General features: G+C 37.4%; 1 protein-coding gene across 3 annotated transcripts in view; it reads right to left on the reverse strand.

Annotated features, from left to right (window-relative positions):
* LOC127445108 (E3 ubiquitin-protein ligase HECW2-like) overlaps nt 1–18,748 on the reverse strand; it is a 94,800-nt gene that overhangs the window by 18,504 nt on the left and 57,548 nt on the right. Inside the window, exons 11-24 of one of the 3 annotated variants that reach the window (XM_051704906.1) lie at nt 18,124–18,225; nt 14,775–14,925; nt 13,771–13,871; nt 13,533–13,657; nt 10,158–10,343; nt 9,433–9,567; nt 8,014–8,113; nt 7,652–7,748; nt 7,377–7,460; nt 6,897–7,006; nt 5,529–5,649; nt 5,327–5,440; nt 2,018–2,170; nt 813–911 (exon numbers count right to left, since the gene is read on the reverse strand). In XM_051704906.1, coding sequence (XP_051560866.1) covers nt 813–911; nt 2,018–2,170; nt 5,327–5,440; nt 5,529–5,649; nt 6,897–7,006; nt 7,377–7,460; nt 7,652–7,748; nt 8,014–8,113; nt 9,433–9,567; nt 10,158–10,343; nt 13,533–13,657; nt 13,771–13,871; nt 14,775–14,925; nt 18,124–18,225 — 1,678 coding nt within the window. Of the gene's footprint in view, nt 1–812; nt 912–2,017; nt 2,171–5,326; nt 5,441–5,528; nt 5,650–6,896; nt 7,007–7,376; nt 7,461–7,651; nt 7,749–8,013; nt 8,114–9,414; nt 9,568–10,157; nt 10,344–13,532; nt 13,658–13,770; nt 13,872–14,774; nt 14,926–18,123; nt 18,226–18,748 lie in introns of all 3 variants that reach the window. The other 2 variants (XM_051704905.1, XM_051704907.1) reach the window with 2 other exon arrangements.

Consider the following 18,748-nt stretch of genomic DNA (forward strand, 5'->3'; position numbering starts at 1 on the left):
CTACTAATTTGCTAATAATACAGTAGCTGGGTTTCCTTCAAAATGTTTTGCATTTTTTATGCACTTTTCTAAAAAAATTTGAATAAAGAAAATGCTAAACATTGTGCATTTCCATCAGCTGTGTTATGCACATTATCTTGAGGGTGCCCACTTCGTGACATGCAGCAGCTGAACGACCTCCTTACTTTGGGGAGGATTGCATTTGCTGTTATAGAGCAATTAAACATTACTTTATTAAATGTTACCAGAAGATGTTGCAGAATAAGTGCAATAGCTCACATAACAAGGGCTCAAATGGCTATTACGATACACCCCCTGCCTCTATGTACTGTACCTAAGAGCGCCCGTGCTCAAAACAGTTCTCACGGATTGTGAGGACCCACTTTAACAATGAGCTGTGGGTGAAACAATTCTGACTAACCAGGGCTATGTTTCAAGAATTTTAACAATATTGAAATTGAAGAAATCTTAGAAATCCAGGAGTGGAAACAAGTGACCAAATGTTCATAACACATCATCGTTTATGCAAATAACCAGTTTCCATCCCCTTAATCCGCATTTGTAATTATGCGAAACTTCAAAAAATCCATGATAGAGAGAGAGGAACAGAACTAGGAAATTACACGAGACTTGAAGAGGTGTTGCCCATATTATAGCCAAGGCTCATTGTTTCAGAGCACATGTTTTAACCAATAGGCCATGGCTCTAAAAAAAAAAGAAAAGTTTAATCCTAAAAATTGCTACAAGCAGAAATATTTTTAGTGTTAAAACTTCTCATGTTTTTGGTATTTTCCTTTGTGACTGCGACTCACATTCGCAGTAGACCTTTGTAGAAGGGTCGTGTGAAGAAGGCATCCAGCAGGTATTGGTGGATGAGAGCGAGACCCAGAATACGCCCACTAAAGCGAAACCTGAGAACACAACATGACAAAAAAAACATTCAATACAGAGCAAAATTTCCTCGTTTGGTTGAATCTTTCATCAAAATCGCATAGACACAGTTCATGTGTTAAGGCACGGGCCAAAGTCTGGCCAAAAAGAAGGTGTTTTTGAGTTCGTTTCAGTGGTTCTTAACAGCTCTCAAGGGCGAACTTATAGGAAAACTTCTTACTGGCTGCTAAACACCTTCTTACTGCCATTGGTCCACGTCATCAGTAGGTGTGATCTGGAGCTCCACCTACTTAGAGGCCAAAAGCTAATTCAAGATCAGTCAACATGAACACACCAGCGTGCAGAATTATTAGCGAGCTGGTGCAAATTTACCAACATCTTTACAATTCTTATCATAGAGACATTTTCCAAGTATTTGTCATGTGATTTTTTGTTTAATAAGTCTACAGAAGGAATCAATTCTACTCAAATACTCAAAAGTGCCCATTCATGTGCCATCTGCAGCTGAAAGCCATTCACACATCTTACCAAACTGAGATATGTCTCTAATCATCATTCTTTTGTCTGTATTTTACCCATTTACACTCTTTTCTACACCTATCTTTGCAGTAGTATCAGTATCATCATAAATTACAATAACAGACTGTAATTGGTGCATATTATGGCAGCTTATAACATGTTCGTGCATTAGCACCATAAATGCAAAAGGTAAACTTTACAAATTACACATTATCTACTGCACATATATAACTTTAATTCTTCAGCTACTTTTCCAGATTTCGTGTGAATTCTACTCAAAGAATTAGCATGAAGTCATTGATGACACATTTTAATGCCAATTGGTTTATGTTTTACATGTAGTCTTGAGAGGTCTCATATTTAAATGTTCCTCTAAATGCCTCCCACAGTGGTGTGGCTGGTGTCTGAATGTTCGCAAATATGTTATTGCTCAGCTGTTGCAAACATAATTTTGGCTATGAGCAAAGAATGAAGAAGCATGTTGCTGTGAGTGTGCAGCATAATACCTTAATACCTTCTAAATATACATTTTAATGATGATATCATATTGAAAACTCATTCAAGGTTCACATGCGGCCAAGAAACTGTAACTAAAGTCTGCACTTACCACTCATGATGGTTGTCGACGAAGGCAGACATTGGGCTGATCTGGACAGTGTAGGTGTCATTGGCTGAATACTCAAACAGACCGTAGTATGGGTTAAAAAGCTCCCGAGACACCAGAAAGAAAAACTCTCGTGATGGGCCACTGTAATCCAGTCTGAACAGGAGAATGAATGCATGGTGATGATCTTAAAATAAGCTTGAAGTTCTGCTTCAACAAGTCTTAGTAAGATATACTGGATACGTTTGCGTCAACTAGGATTATTTTTAACTCAACACATGAATAGGGTACAAAATAGGGCCTAAAACTCATAAAGTCCATTTTATTTCTTTTTCAACAAATGGTTAGTTAAAGAAGGTGCTTCACATTTAGAAAATGTTGATCGTCCATCTCAGGAGGTCAAACAAAATATTATGCCATTTCTTTTTTTATGAACACTTAACAAAATTAGGGACATGTTTAAACGGTTTAACAAACCCTGATTAGCATGATTTTGTTCCTTTTACGACAATACACATTAAATAGACACCAAAATCTAGACAAAATATTTAAAGTAAAATAACACTGGAATACGTGTGTAAATGTAGGTAGGTCTGTATTACAACTGTTAAAATATATTGTTTTAAATGATGCAGTTAAAGTGTTTTGATATCATAAAGCAGTGTGTGAGTAACAGTGATTATAAAGTCATAATCAGCCATTGTACTGTGATTTGTGTAAAGGTGAATAAAGCACACAGGTGTTGCAGCACCTCTAGTGTTAATTTGACCAGGAAACTACAAAAAAAAAAACGTAGAACGCAGCACATAAAAGTCAGTTTGCAAAATATGTTACAATAACGTTCATTCCATTAGACTAGGTTGACTAAATTTTTTTTTTTACTAGAATTGAACATCAATTAAACAGATTATATCAAAATTGGCATTGTATGATTCAAATGTCTGCATACAGTGCATCCGGAATATATTCACAGCGCTTCACTTTTTCCACATTTTATTATGTTACAGCCTTATTCCAAAACTGATTAAATTAATTATTTTCCTCAAAATTCTACAAACAATACCCCATAATGACAACATGAAAGAAGTTTGTTTGAAATCTTTGCAAATGTATTAAAAATAAAAAACGAGAAAAAAAAAAAAAAAAATCACATACATAAGTATTCACAGCCTTTGCTCAATACTTTGTTGAAGCACCAATTACAGCCTCAAGTCTTTTTGAGTATGATGCTACAAGCTTGGCACACCTATTTTTGGGCAGTTTCTCCCATTCTTCTTTGCAGGACCTCTCAAGCTCCATCAGGTTGGATGGGGAGCGTCAGTGCACAGCCATTTTCAGATCTCTCCAGAGATGTTCAATCGGGTTCAAGTCTGAGCTCTGGCTGGGCCACTCAAGGACATTCACAGAGTTGTCCCGTAGCCACTCCTTTGTTATCTTGGCTGTGTGCTTAGGGTCGTTGTCCTGTTGGAAGATGAACCTTCGCCCCAGTCTGAGGTCCAGAGCGCTCTGGAGCAGGTTTTCATCAAGGATGTCTCTGTACATTGCTGCATTCATATTTCCCTCGATCCTGACTAGTCTCCCAGTTCCTGCCGCTGAAAAACAACCCCACAGCATGATGCTGCCGCCACCATGCTTCACTGTAGGGATGGTATTGGCCAGGTGATGAGCGCTGCCTGGTTTCCTCCAGACATGACATTTGCCATTCAAGCCAAAGAGTTCAATCTTTGTTTCTCATGGTCTGAGAGTCCTTCAGGTGCCTTCTGGCAAACTCCAGGCGGGCTGTCATGTGCCTTTTACTGAGGAGTGGCTTCCGTCTGGCCACTCTACCATACAGGCCTGATTGGTGGAGTGCTGCAGAGATGGTTGTTCTTCTGGAAGGTTCTCCTCTCTCCACAGAGAAATGCTGGAGCTCTGTCAGAGTGACCATCGGGTTCTTGGTCACCTCCCTGACTAAGGCCCTTCTCCCCCGATCGCTCAGTTTGGCCGGGCGGCCAGCTCTAGGAAGAGTCCTGGTGGTTCCATTCTTCCATTTACGGATGATGGAGGCCACTGTGCTCATTGGGACCTTCAATGCTGCAGAAATTTTTCTGTACCCTTCCCCAGATCTGTGCCTTGATACAATCCTGTCTCGGAGGTCTACAGACAATTCTTTGGACTTCATGGCTTGGTTTGTGCTCTGACATGCACTGTTAACTGTGGGACCTTATATAGACAGGTGTGTGCCTTTCCAAATCATGTCCAGTCAACTGAATTTACCACAGGTGGACTCCAATCAAGTTGTAGAAACATCTCAAGGATGATCAGTGGAAACAGGATGCACCTGAGCTCAATTTTGTGTGTCATAGCAAAGGCTGTGAATACTTATGTACATGTGATTTTTTTTCGTTTTTTATTTTTAATAAATTTGCAAAGATTTCAAACAAACTTCTTTCACGTTGTCATTATGGGGTATTGTTTGTAGAATTTTGAGGAAAATAATGAATTTAATCCATTTTGGAATAAGGCTGTAACATAACAAAATGTGGAAAAAGTGAAGCGCTGTGAATACTTTCCGGATGCACTGTATATTTGAGAGGGCCAGGACCTCTGAGGTGGTACATGCCAAAAATCACCATTTTAAGCGAGGGATATACTACTAAAAATTATTTTCTTTTTGAGTATTTTTGTCTTATTTTCCAGTAAAAAATATCTAAACATGCTTAAAACAAGAAAAAAAATACTTGAGAAGCAGAATGACATGCAGTAAGATATTAAGACTTGTTTTCAGAACAATCTACCATATTTTTGGTTGGTTTTATGCTTAAAACAAGAAAAAACTATTTGCCAATGGCGTAAGAAAAATATATTTAAAAATATAAAAAATTCGTACCCCACTGGCGAATAGTTTTTTCTTGTTATAAGCATAACCACTACTTAATTTGTTATATCTCTCTGAAAACAAGACAAAACATCCTGTCATTTTGCTTCTCAAATAATATTTTATTGTTTTAAGAATGTTAAGAATGTTTTTCTGAAAAACAAGACAAATATACTCAGTAAGAAAAATATTTTTTGCAATATACAGACAATTAATGCATTTAAAACTAGCTGCTTTTCATGCTAGGTGAATTTTTTGGTAAGATTATAGTTTATCTACCATCTGTAGTAGTTCGCTCAACAAAAAAACATGGGATTTGTGCCTTGAATGCTTTAACAAAAAAAGTAATGAGACACCAAAGTGTACCCTGTTTGTAGAAAGTGCCAACTATTCTATATACAGGTATGTTTGGAAATGTCAACCAATGGGATGTTTAGTTATCTTTATAAACTGACCCCTCCTCTCCAACAAAGCTGACGTAGAGTTTACTTCTCTGTAGATCTTTGCGAGAGTAGCACATGATTTGATTGAAGGCGTCCTCCAATAGGTGGTCTCTGCGGATTATTAACCTATGACAGGAATAACAAGTCCCCATGTGTGTGAATATTTGCTCATGTATTACAAAACACAGCTTCAGTATACAGTACAAGTGCTTACTTGACTTTGCCTGGACCCTGTCCGTAGCCTTTAGACTCCAGTTTGCGATAGAAATTCCGAAGTTTGGCTTCAAAGTCTCTTTTGTATGGCGCAGGGGCCCGTGCGTTGGCTCGTTGTGTTCCTGAGAGGTAGACATAATGGTGACAATAGAGGTTAGCTAAAAATAGCAGCAACTTTTTTACTGCATCGCAGGAAACATGTTGTCAAATATAGATTATTTGAACAATTCTGGCATTCTTTGGTCTCATTTTCGAAACTTAATGGCCCTAATTTTCTAAAATCTTGCTAACATCTGTATATCTTAATGATTTAAAAGCTAAGTACAGTAAAGCTTAATATGGCACATGACCCAAAAATGTATTCTATTCAACAGTATGAATTACCAATGAAAGGATTTATATTTCACCCCAAAATGAAAATGCTGTAGACATTTACTCTCTCATATTGTTCCAAACCCAAAATGTAATGTACGTCTTCATTCAATAAAAATCGTACACTCCGGGAATTGAACCCATGACCTTGCTGTTGCTAGTGCCATGCTAAGTTGAGCTACAGTTACAAGAAAGTTGCTTATTTCCCCAAAACTTTAAGCTTATACAATTCTTGTCTTTAGAACTATATTCAGTGCAACATTTTTGACAATTCTGAGATGAGGTTGCATTGACTGTTAATTTAGTATGAATTGAGGATTTATATAAAATAATTTTCCGAGTTCAAAACCAGTTAAGCTCAATCGACAGCATTTGTGGCATAATGTTGATTACCACAAAAAATAATTTCAACTCTTCCCTTCTTTTCTTTAAAAAAGCAAAAATCGAGGTTACAATGGAAGGGAATGGGGCCAATTTTTGGAAGGTTTAAAAAGGCAGAAATATGAACCTTATACTTTAAAAAGCACTAACATTAATTATTATGTTAAAACTTGTGCATTATTTGAACAGTAAAGTTTGTTTAAATTTGTATTTTTATGATCATTTTAGGGTTTGCGGCATTATGTCGTTATGGCAATGAAGTAGTAAACTTCGTTAGTTAGGTTAGTAAGTAATTTTATCACACTAAAATCATGTTAACACTTATGTTTACAGTACGTGTTGTGGCTTTAATTTTAAAACAGTATTTTAAAGTTTACGTATTGGCCCCATTCACTTCCATTGTAAGTGCCTCACTGTCACCCAGAGTTTTGCTCTTTTTTTTTTAAAGAAAAGGAGGGACGAGACAAAATCACTTTTTTTGTGTTTAACATCATGCTACAAATGCTGTCAAATTATATTAACTTCCATTGAACCCGGAATACTCCTTTATATATGCGACGTGAAAAATGACATTTATATTTAACATCATTTTTACATGAGATAGAGAAGAACTGACCGGGAGAGTTTTGAGGGGAAGAGACTGGAGACCCGCGCGGTGATTGACAGTAGCTGGGGTGCAGTAAGGCCTGAGGTGGCACATACGACATTACTTCCTCCTCAAACAAGCTACAGGTGACAAAGTGAGAAAATGAGAGTTTTAGTAAACTAAAAAGAAGGTGGACTCAAACATTCGCAGGAGAAAATCATGTTCTTAAGCAGTATCTTTGTCTTACTAATAAGTATATCTAAACATCCTTAACATAAATTCACCTGAGAATTTTTTTTTTTTTTTTGCAAGATATTAAGATTTCAAATCCTTCTCTGTTTTTAGAAAACATACTATATCTTGAATATACTGTAAGTGTATTGTGTCCTGTTCATCTGCATATCTTCACTTGTTTTAAAGCATAATCTTCTACTAAATTTATTATTTAATTTCTTATTTTCAACAGCCATTTCTGCAGTGTAAATGTCACAGAAATTATCAAAGAGCTACCTGAGCAAAATCACTAAGTCTGCATCACTGGAGAGTCGAGCTAAACCAGATGCTCCTTCATTACGAATAAACTGCACCTTCTCCCTATGGAGAATTAACACACACACGGTTAATGTCAAAAATGAAAGACAGGCACTATAGATAAAAGATATATAATAATCAATTAATAGAAAACAATAAGGACATAGAGAACGATTTAAATTTCTCATAAATAATATACTCATTAGTTAAAGGTCAGTGTGTTATTGTGTTGATGTCTGTCTTTTTTTGCCCACCTGAGTGCATGATTCCTAATGAGCTCAGGCTGTTTTTCCTGTAGGATCTCAAATATGTTCGGCTGCCGTAAAAATGCCACGATTTTCTCATTATAGGCTACAAAGAAAAAGGAACGAACCAGTTAGTCACTTTCAAATAAAGACATGTAATAACAAAATAAAATTTTTTAAAATAGAACACATATGTAAATTACTTTAAAATTTGAGGCACCACTTTAATAAATAAATAGATAAATAAACATAAAAAATAAGTAATACAAATAAAAAAAATTATTTAACCACACAAACTAATCTAATTCTGTCTGAACAATACTTACTGACTTTATTTGCTTAATGAATTTAAGTAGTTTGAAATGACTCACCAACAGGAATTAAATCTTGACACTGGTTGCGATTGGCTGTGAAAGTGTTGGTGGGGCGGGGCAGTACAGCGGGTCCAGCGTGTCGAGGGTCATCACCCACCTGAGCACAAACAAAACAGGGAATGACGATTATTTGTCACACAAGAAGAGGCCAAGATACTATACTTGAGTGTGTATCAGCAAAGATAAAGGCCTTTACATTTATTTCTCTAGTGGAAATTCATATTAATGACAAGAAAAAACAAATGTTGACATGTAAGAGACTGGTTGTACAGGGGTTAAATTGGGATTTCGGAGGTGGGGGAACCCTAAAATCGGGTGATGTCGCAATCATGCCACATCATGTAATTTGATGCAACATCAAATAATGTGTTGTTGTAGTGCCTTTAATACACCACAAGTTGTACAGCATTTACAAATCACTCCTTTTTGATGTTATTAGCATTTTCTAAATTGTCCCAACTTTTTCAGAATTTGGGGGTTTCTATACAGATAAAACTGAATGTCTCATAAGCAAATTTTCCCATAAACAGTGAATTATTAGGGCTTTTAAGAACATGCTTTGAATTCTTTTGCATAATTCAGCACATATTTGATCCCTTGTGAGTGTACTTTAAGAATGAAAGCTTCATTAAAGGCCCTTTGCCTTTCTGACAGTTCTTTTGCTCAAGCCGGGTGGTTTGTAAAACGTACTTCCCTGGCCTTTATTCCCTGGATGTTTATATAAGCAGAAGGAGAGGTTTTTAATTAAGCAAGCTCATTTGCATTTTCATGTTATGAATACACAGAGGACTTAAAGATATAGGATTTAAAGTGGAATAATATTTAGGCATTATGTTTACATGCATTCACATATGGCCCTCTGACAAACACACTCACACAGGAGACTGGGCGGACTGATGTGAAAACGGTGCATGCTGAGAGACCAATGCTATGAAATTAATCAGCACATCTAAAGAGCCCTGAGAGAGCAATCTGTTCTCCACACGAGCACAACGTGCGAGAAAATTTTATTTCCTAATGAAAACCTGCTGAGACAATTTTGTAAATTCAAGATTTGAGAGAAACAGCTAAATGTAAATGGCTAGGCTTTTTATTATTGGTTGAATATACATTATACAACTTACATTATGATTTATCTAAACAAAATTTGTACGTTTTCTGAAAAAACACCATTCATTATATCTGAATTACAGCTAAAGATTCCTTTCTCACTCTCATTTCTTTTTGATAAACTTTTTTATTATTATTTAAGAAGTTCAACCCATTTGCCATGGTGATTGGTGTGAACTAAAGGGGTGGAGCCTTATTTCAAATTTCAGGCTTCTGATTGGCAGAAGACTCTGATAGGCGTGGCTGGCACTGTGATGGGCCCGTGGGCAGGTGAATGGGAAGGCTCACCGGGCGTCGGTTGCTCACCTCCCCTGCGCTGTGACTGCGCTGGCGGCTGAGGTGCTGGCGGTGGGCAAGGAGGCTGCTGGGTCGGGCGCTCTGCAGAGGCAGTCGCGGGTCTATGAAGGTGGTTGCCCTACAGTTATGATCCACGAAAAAAGGCTGAGGAGAAGACACAATCATGAGATTCAGACACAGTCCCAGTTCCTTGTTTTTAAGCATAAATGATGTTATGTAATTTTATTTCTTTTTTTTTCTTTTCTCCCCTTTTTCTCCCCAATTTGGAATGCCTCAGTCCGGGTGGCGGAGGATGAATCTCAGTTGCCTCAGTGTCTGAGACCGTCAATCTGCACATCTTATCACGTAGCTTGTTGAGCATGTTACCGCGGAGACACAGCGCGTGTGGAGGCTTCACGCTATTCTCCGCGGCATCCACGCACAACCCACCACGCGCCCCACCAACAGCGAACCACATTATAGCGACCACGAGGAGGTTACTCCATGTAACTCTACCCTCCCTAGCAACCGGGACAATTTGGTTGCTTAGGAGACCTGGCTGGAGTCACTCAGCACGCCCTGGGATTCGAACTCATGACTCCAGGGGTGGTAGTCAGCGTTTTTACCTGCTGAGCTACCCAGGCCCCCTGTCATTTTATTTCTTATGTAAATTGATCTTTAAGGATGTTGAGATATGTTTACTGGAAAACAAGACTAGAATGTTAAAACTGAGTGCAGAGGTAATGGTTGCAGACCTTGCCCGTGTGGTCGTGTTTCATCTCCCAGCCCCGCGGGAGCTCCAGCTGTTTGTTGGCGAACATGTTAAGGAAGGCCACCAGGTCGCGGTTGTGCTGGTAGCGCTCAAAGTGATGCGCGTCCCGTCGCACTTTACTGATCATGTGCTTCAGACACGTGTTGCTTGTAAACATACAGTAGGCACTCTAAGAAACGAGAGAACAAACAACCAGAGTGTTTAATTAAATCGGTATAGTTTGTATTTTATCGGAGGTATAGTTTGTATTTTAATGAAGTAATTTTAATTTGTATAGTGCTTTTGACAACACATATAGTTTCAAAGCAGCTTCACAGAAAATGATGCTGTAATGTCTGTGATGTCTTAAAATCTTCATTGAGCAGTTAAATGAAAAATGTAATTGAAAAATATGCCTTAAAAATGATTTGTCTTTAGGCCAGTTCCCCTCTGGATATATAGCATGAATATAATGCCAATATTAGTTATCTATGTGTAATACAAGTCATGTATTAATTGAGTAAACTGAGTAGATTTTGGTGGGTAATGTTTAAAACTAGTGCTGTCAGTCTATTAAAATTTTTAATCGTGATTAATCGCATAATTTTTTGCAGTTAATCGCAGATTTTGAAAGTGCTGAAATTTGACTATATATATATATATATATATATATATATATATATATATATATATATATATACGCCTTGTCCTGGTAACATGCATTCATTTCCTTTTTAGGAAAGAAAACAAAGCATGTAACAAAATTATTCTTTATTCAAATTTTCCAAACAAAGCCTTCCACAGTATAAAGATAGAAATGCACTAAAATAGCACCAATTCAAGCCACGTTCATGATTCGCGTAAGGACGTCAAAGCTAGCACTACTTTGAACTCTACGTGAAAAGCGCTTGCAGACAAAAACGTCTGATTCTGCATTTTGGTGATAGTTAAGACTTGACGTGTTTCTGTGGTAAATAAAATGCACCTTACATAGACTGAAAAATACTTGATTTCTGTCACAGGTCCCACCTGGGCTTGTTTTGTACATCAAATAGCATTAAGAGCTCCCTTCTCCATCATTTTATCAGTAACATGGATTTACTGTTGTGTGTTTGTTGTGGTGTGTGCATCAGTGTAATGACTCCGGGCGGACGCATCACAAATGTTCCGCACTTCCAACCAGTTTATGCTGTATTATTACACAGCTCCCTGGAATACTTGATTCTGATTGGTCAATGGCCAACTGCACATCTAGTTATCAGACCGCTCATCCGGGTTCTGCATGCCATCTCTCCTGCTTTTCGGATCACTGTGCGATCTCTACAAGCAGGCTAATAAAATAATTTTAACTCAAATCAATGTTTTATGTCCATTTTATTTTTGTTGTTTATTTGGCAAGTATTCTTATAATAGGTTGAATAATGAGCAGTCAAACACTCATTTACACAAAATAAACACCACTCTGACACAATCCGGAGGTTGATTTCAGCTGTTCAGCGATTTCTTTCTTCTCACATAATTACACAATTTCAGCACAAATCAATGTTTCATTTCCATTTATTAGTTTATTTGGCAAATAGTCTTGTAATAGGCTGAATAATGAGCAAGCAGATGGTCATTTCACAAAATAAACACCAACAGAACTCTAATGCAAACCAGATGTTGATTTCAGTTGTTCAGCGATTTCTTTCTTCTCAAATTACATAATTTCAATGCAAATCAATATTATAGGTCCATGTACGTTTCGCATCAGGGTCCTGATCACCCTGTCAGGTTTATTGTGCGATAACAACGGGCTGACTGTGCATTATCCCTTACTTAACGCATTAAACTTTTTTAAATAATCGCATGCGTTAACGCGTTAAAATTTGACTCTATTTAAAACTAAAGGATATTGATGAAACTGCAAGATTAATGATTAAGTGTCTTTGAAGTCTATACTGAATTGACTGCTGAAGTGCATGTAGTGCATGTGTCCTTTATTTTTGGCTGATAAAAGCTTTAGTTTGCAGTAATTTAGTATTAAATGTAGTTAAATGAATTTTCCAACCTTAAAGAAGGTCTTAATGGTTGGAATTCCACTTTTTAACTCTAAAAAGGGAAAGCATATAAAGGTACATCTAAAAATTAATGAACTGCTATTTTTCAACACATTGGGACCCACAAAATAGTTTTACATGTTTGTTTGTTTTTTTTTTTCAAAAATATTGCTTTTTTTTTTTTTTAATTTTATAGCTTGTATAAATCATAAAAATAGCATTGAAAAGATAGGAGCATTTGCCTCGAGGTCAGCTGCCTTCTCAAAAAATGCTGTCTTTTTACTTTTAGATAAAGATTGAGTTGATGCCAGACTTAATATACAAAACTGCATGTCCTCAGTATTTGCAGGGACCCCCTTTTTAATATTTTTTTTCACAAAAATTTGACAGACTCACTCATTGCTTCTCTTCCCAGCCTCTTAAATGTTTGTATCCCCCAGGATACAAAAACCTTTTTTAGGGATAACAAAGATAACTCATTACTAGTGTTGGGGGTAATGTGCATTACATTGTCAGGCTACTGCAAATAGCAAATAATGCAATATACTGTAATGCTAAAAATGTAATAAATGAAATTACTTTATGAAGGACTGATGCAATAATAGTAATAACAGTAATGCTGCCCATCAACAACAAAAATTTGTGAAAGAATCTTATTTTTATGGGATTATTTACCACAAATCTCCATCAAGAGACTGGAAATATTAGGCTTTAATAGACAGATATATCAGTTTTACAAATTAATCTGTGTCGATAGTTGCTTTTTGGAACTATCGGTTATCTGCAAAAATCAATGCTGACAGTTGCCACAGGTGGCATCCTATCACAGTACCACGCTGGAATTCACTGAGCTTCTGAGAGCGGCCCATTCTTTCACAAATGTTTGTAGAAGCAGTCTGCATGCCTAGGTGCTTCATTTTATACACCTGTGGCCATGGAAGTGATTGGAACACCTGAATTCAATTATTTGGAAGGGTGAGCGAATACTTTTGGCAATATAGTGTATATAGAAATGTGCCCCGTCAGCACATATGTTGTCTCCAAGTTCTTATCTTGTGAATAATGAAAAGAATTATAATTTGGTGACATATAATATTTATATAAATGGTCATTATTAAGATTTTGGTTGCACAATAAACTGCATCTGGGATTTTATTAATTTTGGACCTCTGTGTCTGTGCCTGTCATAGTAAGGAAAGACTAAGAATTTTTTCTTCATTATTGTCTTTTCCACCACCTTAGATATCAGTGTCTGCAAAATCCACTATCGGTCGACCTTTAGTAGGCTTGTGGGTAATAATTGAGTAACGTGTGTGTATTGAATGCGCTTGGAGACTAACAGGGTTGGAATGCAGTACGGTGAAGAAATCCGGGCTGGTGAGAAATTTGGCGCTGGGGGACTGAAGCAGCAGAGACAGACGGGAGCGAGAACTAGTGGGCCCAACCACACCATCCCGACGATACTCTGAAAAAGACAACAACTTACAGAGTGCGCATGTGTGTATACTGTGTGCATGCTTTTTAGGTACTATTTGTTTAATTCTAGAATGCTGTGCATATATGTGTATGTGAGAGTACCAGGTATGGAGTGATGCAGCAGGTCAGTATCATCTGAAGGAATCTCTGCAGCTTGCTCATCTGTCCTTTCATTGGTTATTGTCCTTCGAATACTCTGATACCTATAAAAACAACAAATGTTAATGGGAGAGAGTATAATTTACCTTGCATCTGTTTCTCCTCTACTTTGTGTTACATTTAATGTTATATTTAGTGTTTTTTGTTCATATTTACTTTATCCTTCTTAATTACTCATGTTTAAAGTTACTTGCAGAATTCATTCATTTTTGTTAAATTCACTGATTGCGATTAGTTTAGTTTAGATTAGTTTATTTCGCAATGTTTATAGTAAATTGCATTGCAAGTTTAAATAAAGGAAAATAAATTGATACATAATAATATAAATAAAAGAAAATATTAAATTATTAAATAATAATATAATACAACACATTTTTATTTAAATGTATTTAAATTATTTAATTTTAAATAAAAATGTTTCATTTTAATATATTTAATTTAATTTATTTTTACTTGTAATAACAAAATAAATAAATAAGACAATAATATAATAAAAAATATTTAATTTAATACATTCAATTTTGCATTATTTTGCACTTGTATAATTATTTTATTATATTTGAGAATATTCACTTCATGTGCACCTTTTTTATTTTGCTGTATGTTACTTATTTTGCAATATTTCGTATTGTATGAGGTTATGTTGCAAATGCTTTGTCTATGAATGCACAGTTAAAAAAGTACACTAAATTGAATAAAACTGAGAGAGAGAGAGAGAGAGAGAGAGAGAGAGAGAGAGAGAGAGAGCGCTGTTTTTGCTGCTGTGACATTTTAAAAGATCTGTTTTTCCACAATGACATTTCACACTCAAATAAATTCCAAGGTATGAGATCTTAAGGTCAAAACTCACAGCTTGTTTCATGCCATCTTGACAAACATCTGCCTTTATAAGCACATGTGTACGAACGTGTCTAATGGCTGTGTGTGTTTGTGTCAGTGGGACTGACCTTCGGTTAAGCTGCTCCATCTGTTGAATGGAGTTGGATCTCTGAAGGACCTGAGGTGCAGGTGGGGCGGTGGGCCGCTGCCAGGTGGTGGTTCTGTTCACATGATCCACATAGAAAATCCTCCCGTGGCTGTCAATACGAGCTTCCCAATCTACAACATACATATCACAATCACAAACTTAAAGGAGCCATACTCTAGTTTTATTTTATTTATTTGCCCAATCATGATGGTGCCGTGGATGGCTGTCTCGGTGTGGAGCTCCTCAGTTCTTTTGTTGTTTTTGTTTGTTTGTCCTGTGTTTAGTAATCTTTTTCCAGTCAGTTTTACCAGAGACAAACTGCTGAACATTCGACAGCATATATCAGACAATCTTTTCCCAGTTTTCGAATATTCAGACGTTTTGCTGGAAATTTTAGTTGGAGGCGCAGTTCTGCTGTTCACGAGACGCAGGCGAGGGAGACGAGCCGGTGCGCTGGTCAAACTCCGTCGGCACGGATTTCGAACAGCGCTGCCGAGTATTCACTTAGCGAATCTCCGCTCTCTTCCTAACAAAACGGATGAACTACATCTCCTCACCCGCACAAACAAGGACTTTTCAACCTCTGCTGCCTTGTGCTTCATAGAAACCTGGCTGAGTGAAGCCATTCCAGACAGCGCGTTACATCTGCCGGGCTTTCAGCTGTTCAGAGCGGATCACATCGCGGAGTTAACGGGGAAAACGAGAGGCGGTGGAACATGCTTTTACATCAATGAAAGTTGGTGTACAGATGTAACAACGTTAAAGAGGATGTGCTGTCCTAATTTGGAAGCGCTCTTTATTAACTGTAAGCCTTTCTACTCGACGCGGGAGTTTTCCTAGTTTATTCTGGTGAGTGTGTATATCGCGCCAAACGCGTGTTTGAATGCAGCGCTGCAACAGCTGGCTGATCAAATCACAGACACATAACAACAATACCTGGACTCAGTTATTATTATTCTTGGGGATTTTAACAAAGCAAATATCACACGTGAACTGCCCAAATACAAACAGCACATTACACACTCACCAGAGACAGAAATATACTGGATCATTGTTACACAACAATAAAGGATGCATATCGCTCTGTCCCTAGAGCAGCTTTGGGACTCTCTGATCACTGTCTGGTTCATCTTCTTCCAACCTACAGGCAGAAATTAAAATCAACCAAGCCAGTAGTAAGGACTGTAAAGAAATGGACCAATGAAGCAGTGCTGGAACTACAAGCCTGCTTCGATTGCACGGATTGGAGTGTTTTTGAGGCTGCAGCCACAGACCTGGACGAGCTCACAGATACTGTTACATCATATATCAGTTTCTGTGAGGATATGTGCATTCCTACTAGGACTTATTTAAAGTTCAACAATGACAAACCGTGGTTTACAGCAGAGCTCAGGCAGCTTCGTCAAGCCAAGGAGGATGCTTACAGGGGTGAGGATAAAGTCTTGTACAATCAGACCAGGAACACACTGAACAAGGAAATCAGAGTGGCTAAAAGAAGATACTCTGAGAAGCTGAAAAACAAGATTTCAGCTAACGACCCTGCATCAGTGTGGAGTGGCATGAAACAACTCACAAATTACAGGACTCCTACCCCCAACCCTGAAGGGAACCAACAACTGGCTGACGACCTGAATGTGTTCTACTGCAGATTTAAAAAGGCCCAATCTCACACCCCACACACACTCTGACCTTCACTTCACACAAACACCAACAGCTCCTGCAACCCCCCTCCTCCCCACTCCTGCTACTCAACCTGCACTTAAGATCTGTGAAGATGATATGAGCCGCATATTTCGGAAACAAAAGACGAGGAAGGCTTCAGGCCCAGATGGCGTCTCACCAGCGTGTCTTCGATCCTGTGCTAACCAGCTGGCCCCCATCTTCACACAGATCTTCAATAGATCACTGGAGCAGTGTGAAGTCCCATGCTGCTTCAAATGCTCAATTATTATTCCTGTCCCAACGAAACCAAAAATCACAGGACTTAATGACTACAGACATGTCGCCCTGACGTCTGTGGTCATGAAATCATTTGAGAGACTGGTGTTGGCCCACCTGAAGAACATCACTGGAACCTTTCTAGATCCCCTTCAATTTGCTTATCGAGCAAACAGGTCTGTGGATGATGCAGTCAACATGGGATAGCATCATATCCTGCAACATCTGGACAGACCAAGGACATATGCAAGGATCCTTTTTGTGGACTTCAGTTCAGCTTTCAACACCATCATCCCAGCTATTCTCCGGACTAAATTACACCAAATCTCTGTTCCCATGTCTATCTGTCAGTGGATTACCAGCTTTCTGACAGACAGGCAGCAGCTTGTGAGACAGGGGAAACTCACTTCTAGCACCTGTACAATCAGCACTGGTGCCCCCCAGGGATGTGTGCTCTCCCCACTACTCTTCTCCCTCTACACCAATGACTGCATCGCCAAGGACCCCTCTGTCAAGCTCGTGAAGTTTGCAGAAGACACCACTGTCATCGACCTCATCCGAGATGACGATGAGTTTGCATACAGAAGGTTGAACTGCTGGCTGTCTGGTGAAGTCAAAACAACCTTGAGCTGAAAACGCTCAAAACGGTGGAGATCATTGTGGACTTTAGGAGAAACACCCCAACACTGACCCCCCTCACCATTCTAAACAGCACTGTGGCAGCAGTGGAGTCATTCGGGTTCAGATTTGTATTTGCACTGAACATTACAGATTGTATTAGATTTGCACTACCTATGTGTATGTATGTATGTATGTATGTATGTATGTGTGTGTGTGTGTGTCTGTACGTATGTGTATAATTCATTTTTGTTTTTTATTTTTTATTATTATCTATGTCTTGCTGCTGTTTTTGTATTGTTTTTGTGTTGTTGTACACTGGAAGCTGCTGTCACCTAGACAAATTCCTTGTATGTGTAAGCATACTTGGCAATAAAGCTGATTCTGATTCTAAAGTCCATTGATTATGGTAGTGAAGGTTTCTTTCACCAAAATCTTTTATCATGAACATTTTCTAACCACTCTCTGATCCTAATAATTAAACAGGCTGTTTTGCTGCTGTGCATTTAAGACTTCTATATGTAAATGACTTTTGGTATGAAAAAGAGCAAGAAAATTACTGTTTTCCGTGATATGACCCCTTTAAAAAAGTGGTTACATGTCTTATTTGACAACAGATGCAAAGTATGTCTCTGAAACAAGATGATGTTCATATACAATTTATTTGTCTGGTACTCAAGCATAATACTAAACAGTTGACAAAATTGATTAATTTTATTATTATTAATACCATTAATAATACCATTAATAATTGAGAATAAACACTCTCTCACTTGGTGGAAGAGGTTCGTCCACTCTCTGGTAGCGGCTGATGTCATGACGCATTGAAGGGAGTGAACGCATTGGTTGATGGCCGTTCACTTGAGCACTGGCCCCTACACAAATGAAACAATTGAGCTATTAATAAATGTTGTAAATTTTATTACATTTATGTCAACATATTATCTGCAGTAAGTAGATACTAAACACAGATAGCAGTTGTTTCATGAAACTCAAAGTTTACTCTGTATAGTCAGTCACATAGGAAATTAATAAATCAATAATATAATAGTTTTAATAATTTAATTAATAAATTACACTGATAATTTGAATGTATACTTTTATTATAAATAACATTTAAAAATATATATAATTGTAGATTGAAAACATTCAATAAAATATATTATAAATTAATATTAGTAATATACTGCATATTCTACAATTAATATATTATTTGTTTTAAAAATTATTTTTTTTTAAATGGTGTACTTATAATATAAAATTATAAAATGACCAAAATGTTAAGTTAACTGATATAAACACTTTATACACTACAAACTATATAATATTTAGGAATAGTTCACACATTAAAATTTTGTGGGTGAACTATCCTGTTCCATTCTGTTCCAAACCTGTATT

Source organism: Myxocyprinus asiaticus, chromosome 8, assembly GCF_019703515.2.
Source record: "Myxocyprinus asiaticus isolate MX2 ecotype Aquarium Trade chromosome 8, UBuf_Myxa_2, whole genome shotgun sequence".
NCBI classification, from domain to species: domain Eukaryota; kingdom Metazoa; phylum Chordata; class Actinopteri; order Cypriniformes; family Catostomidae; genus Myxocyprinus; species Myxocyprinus asiaticus.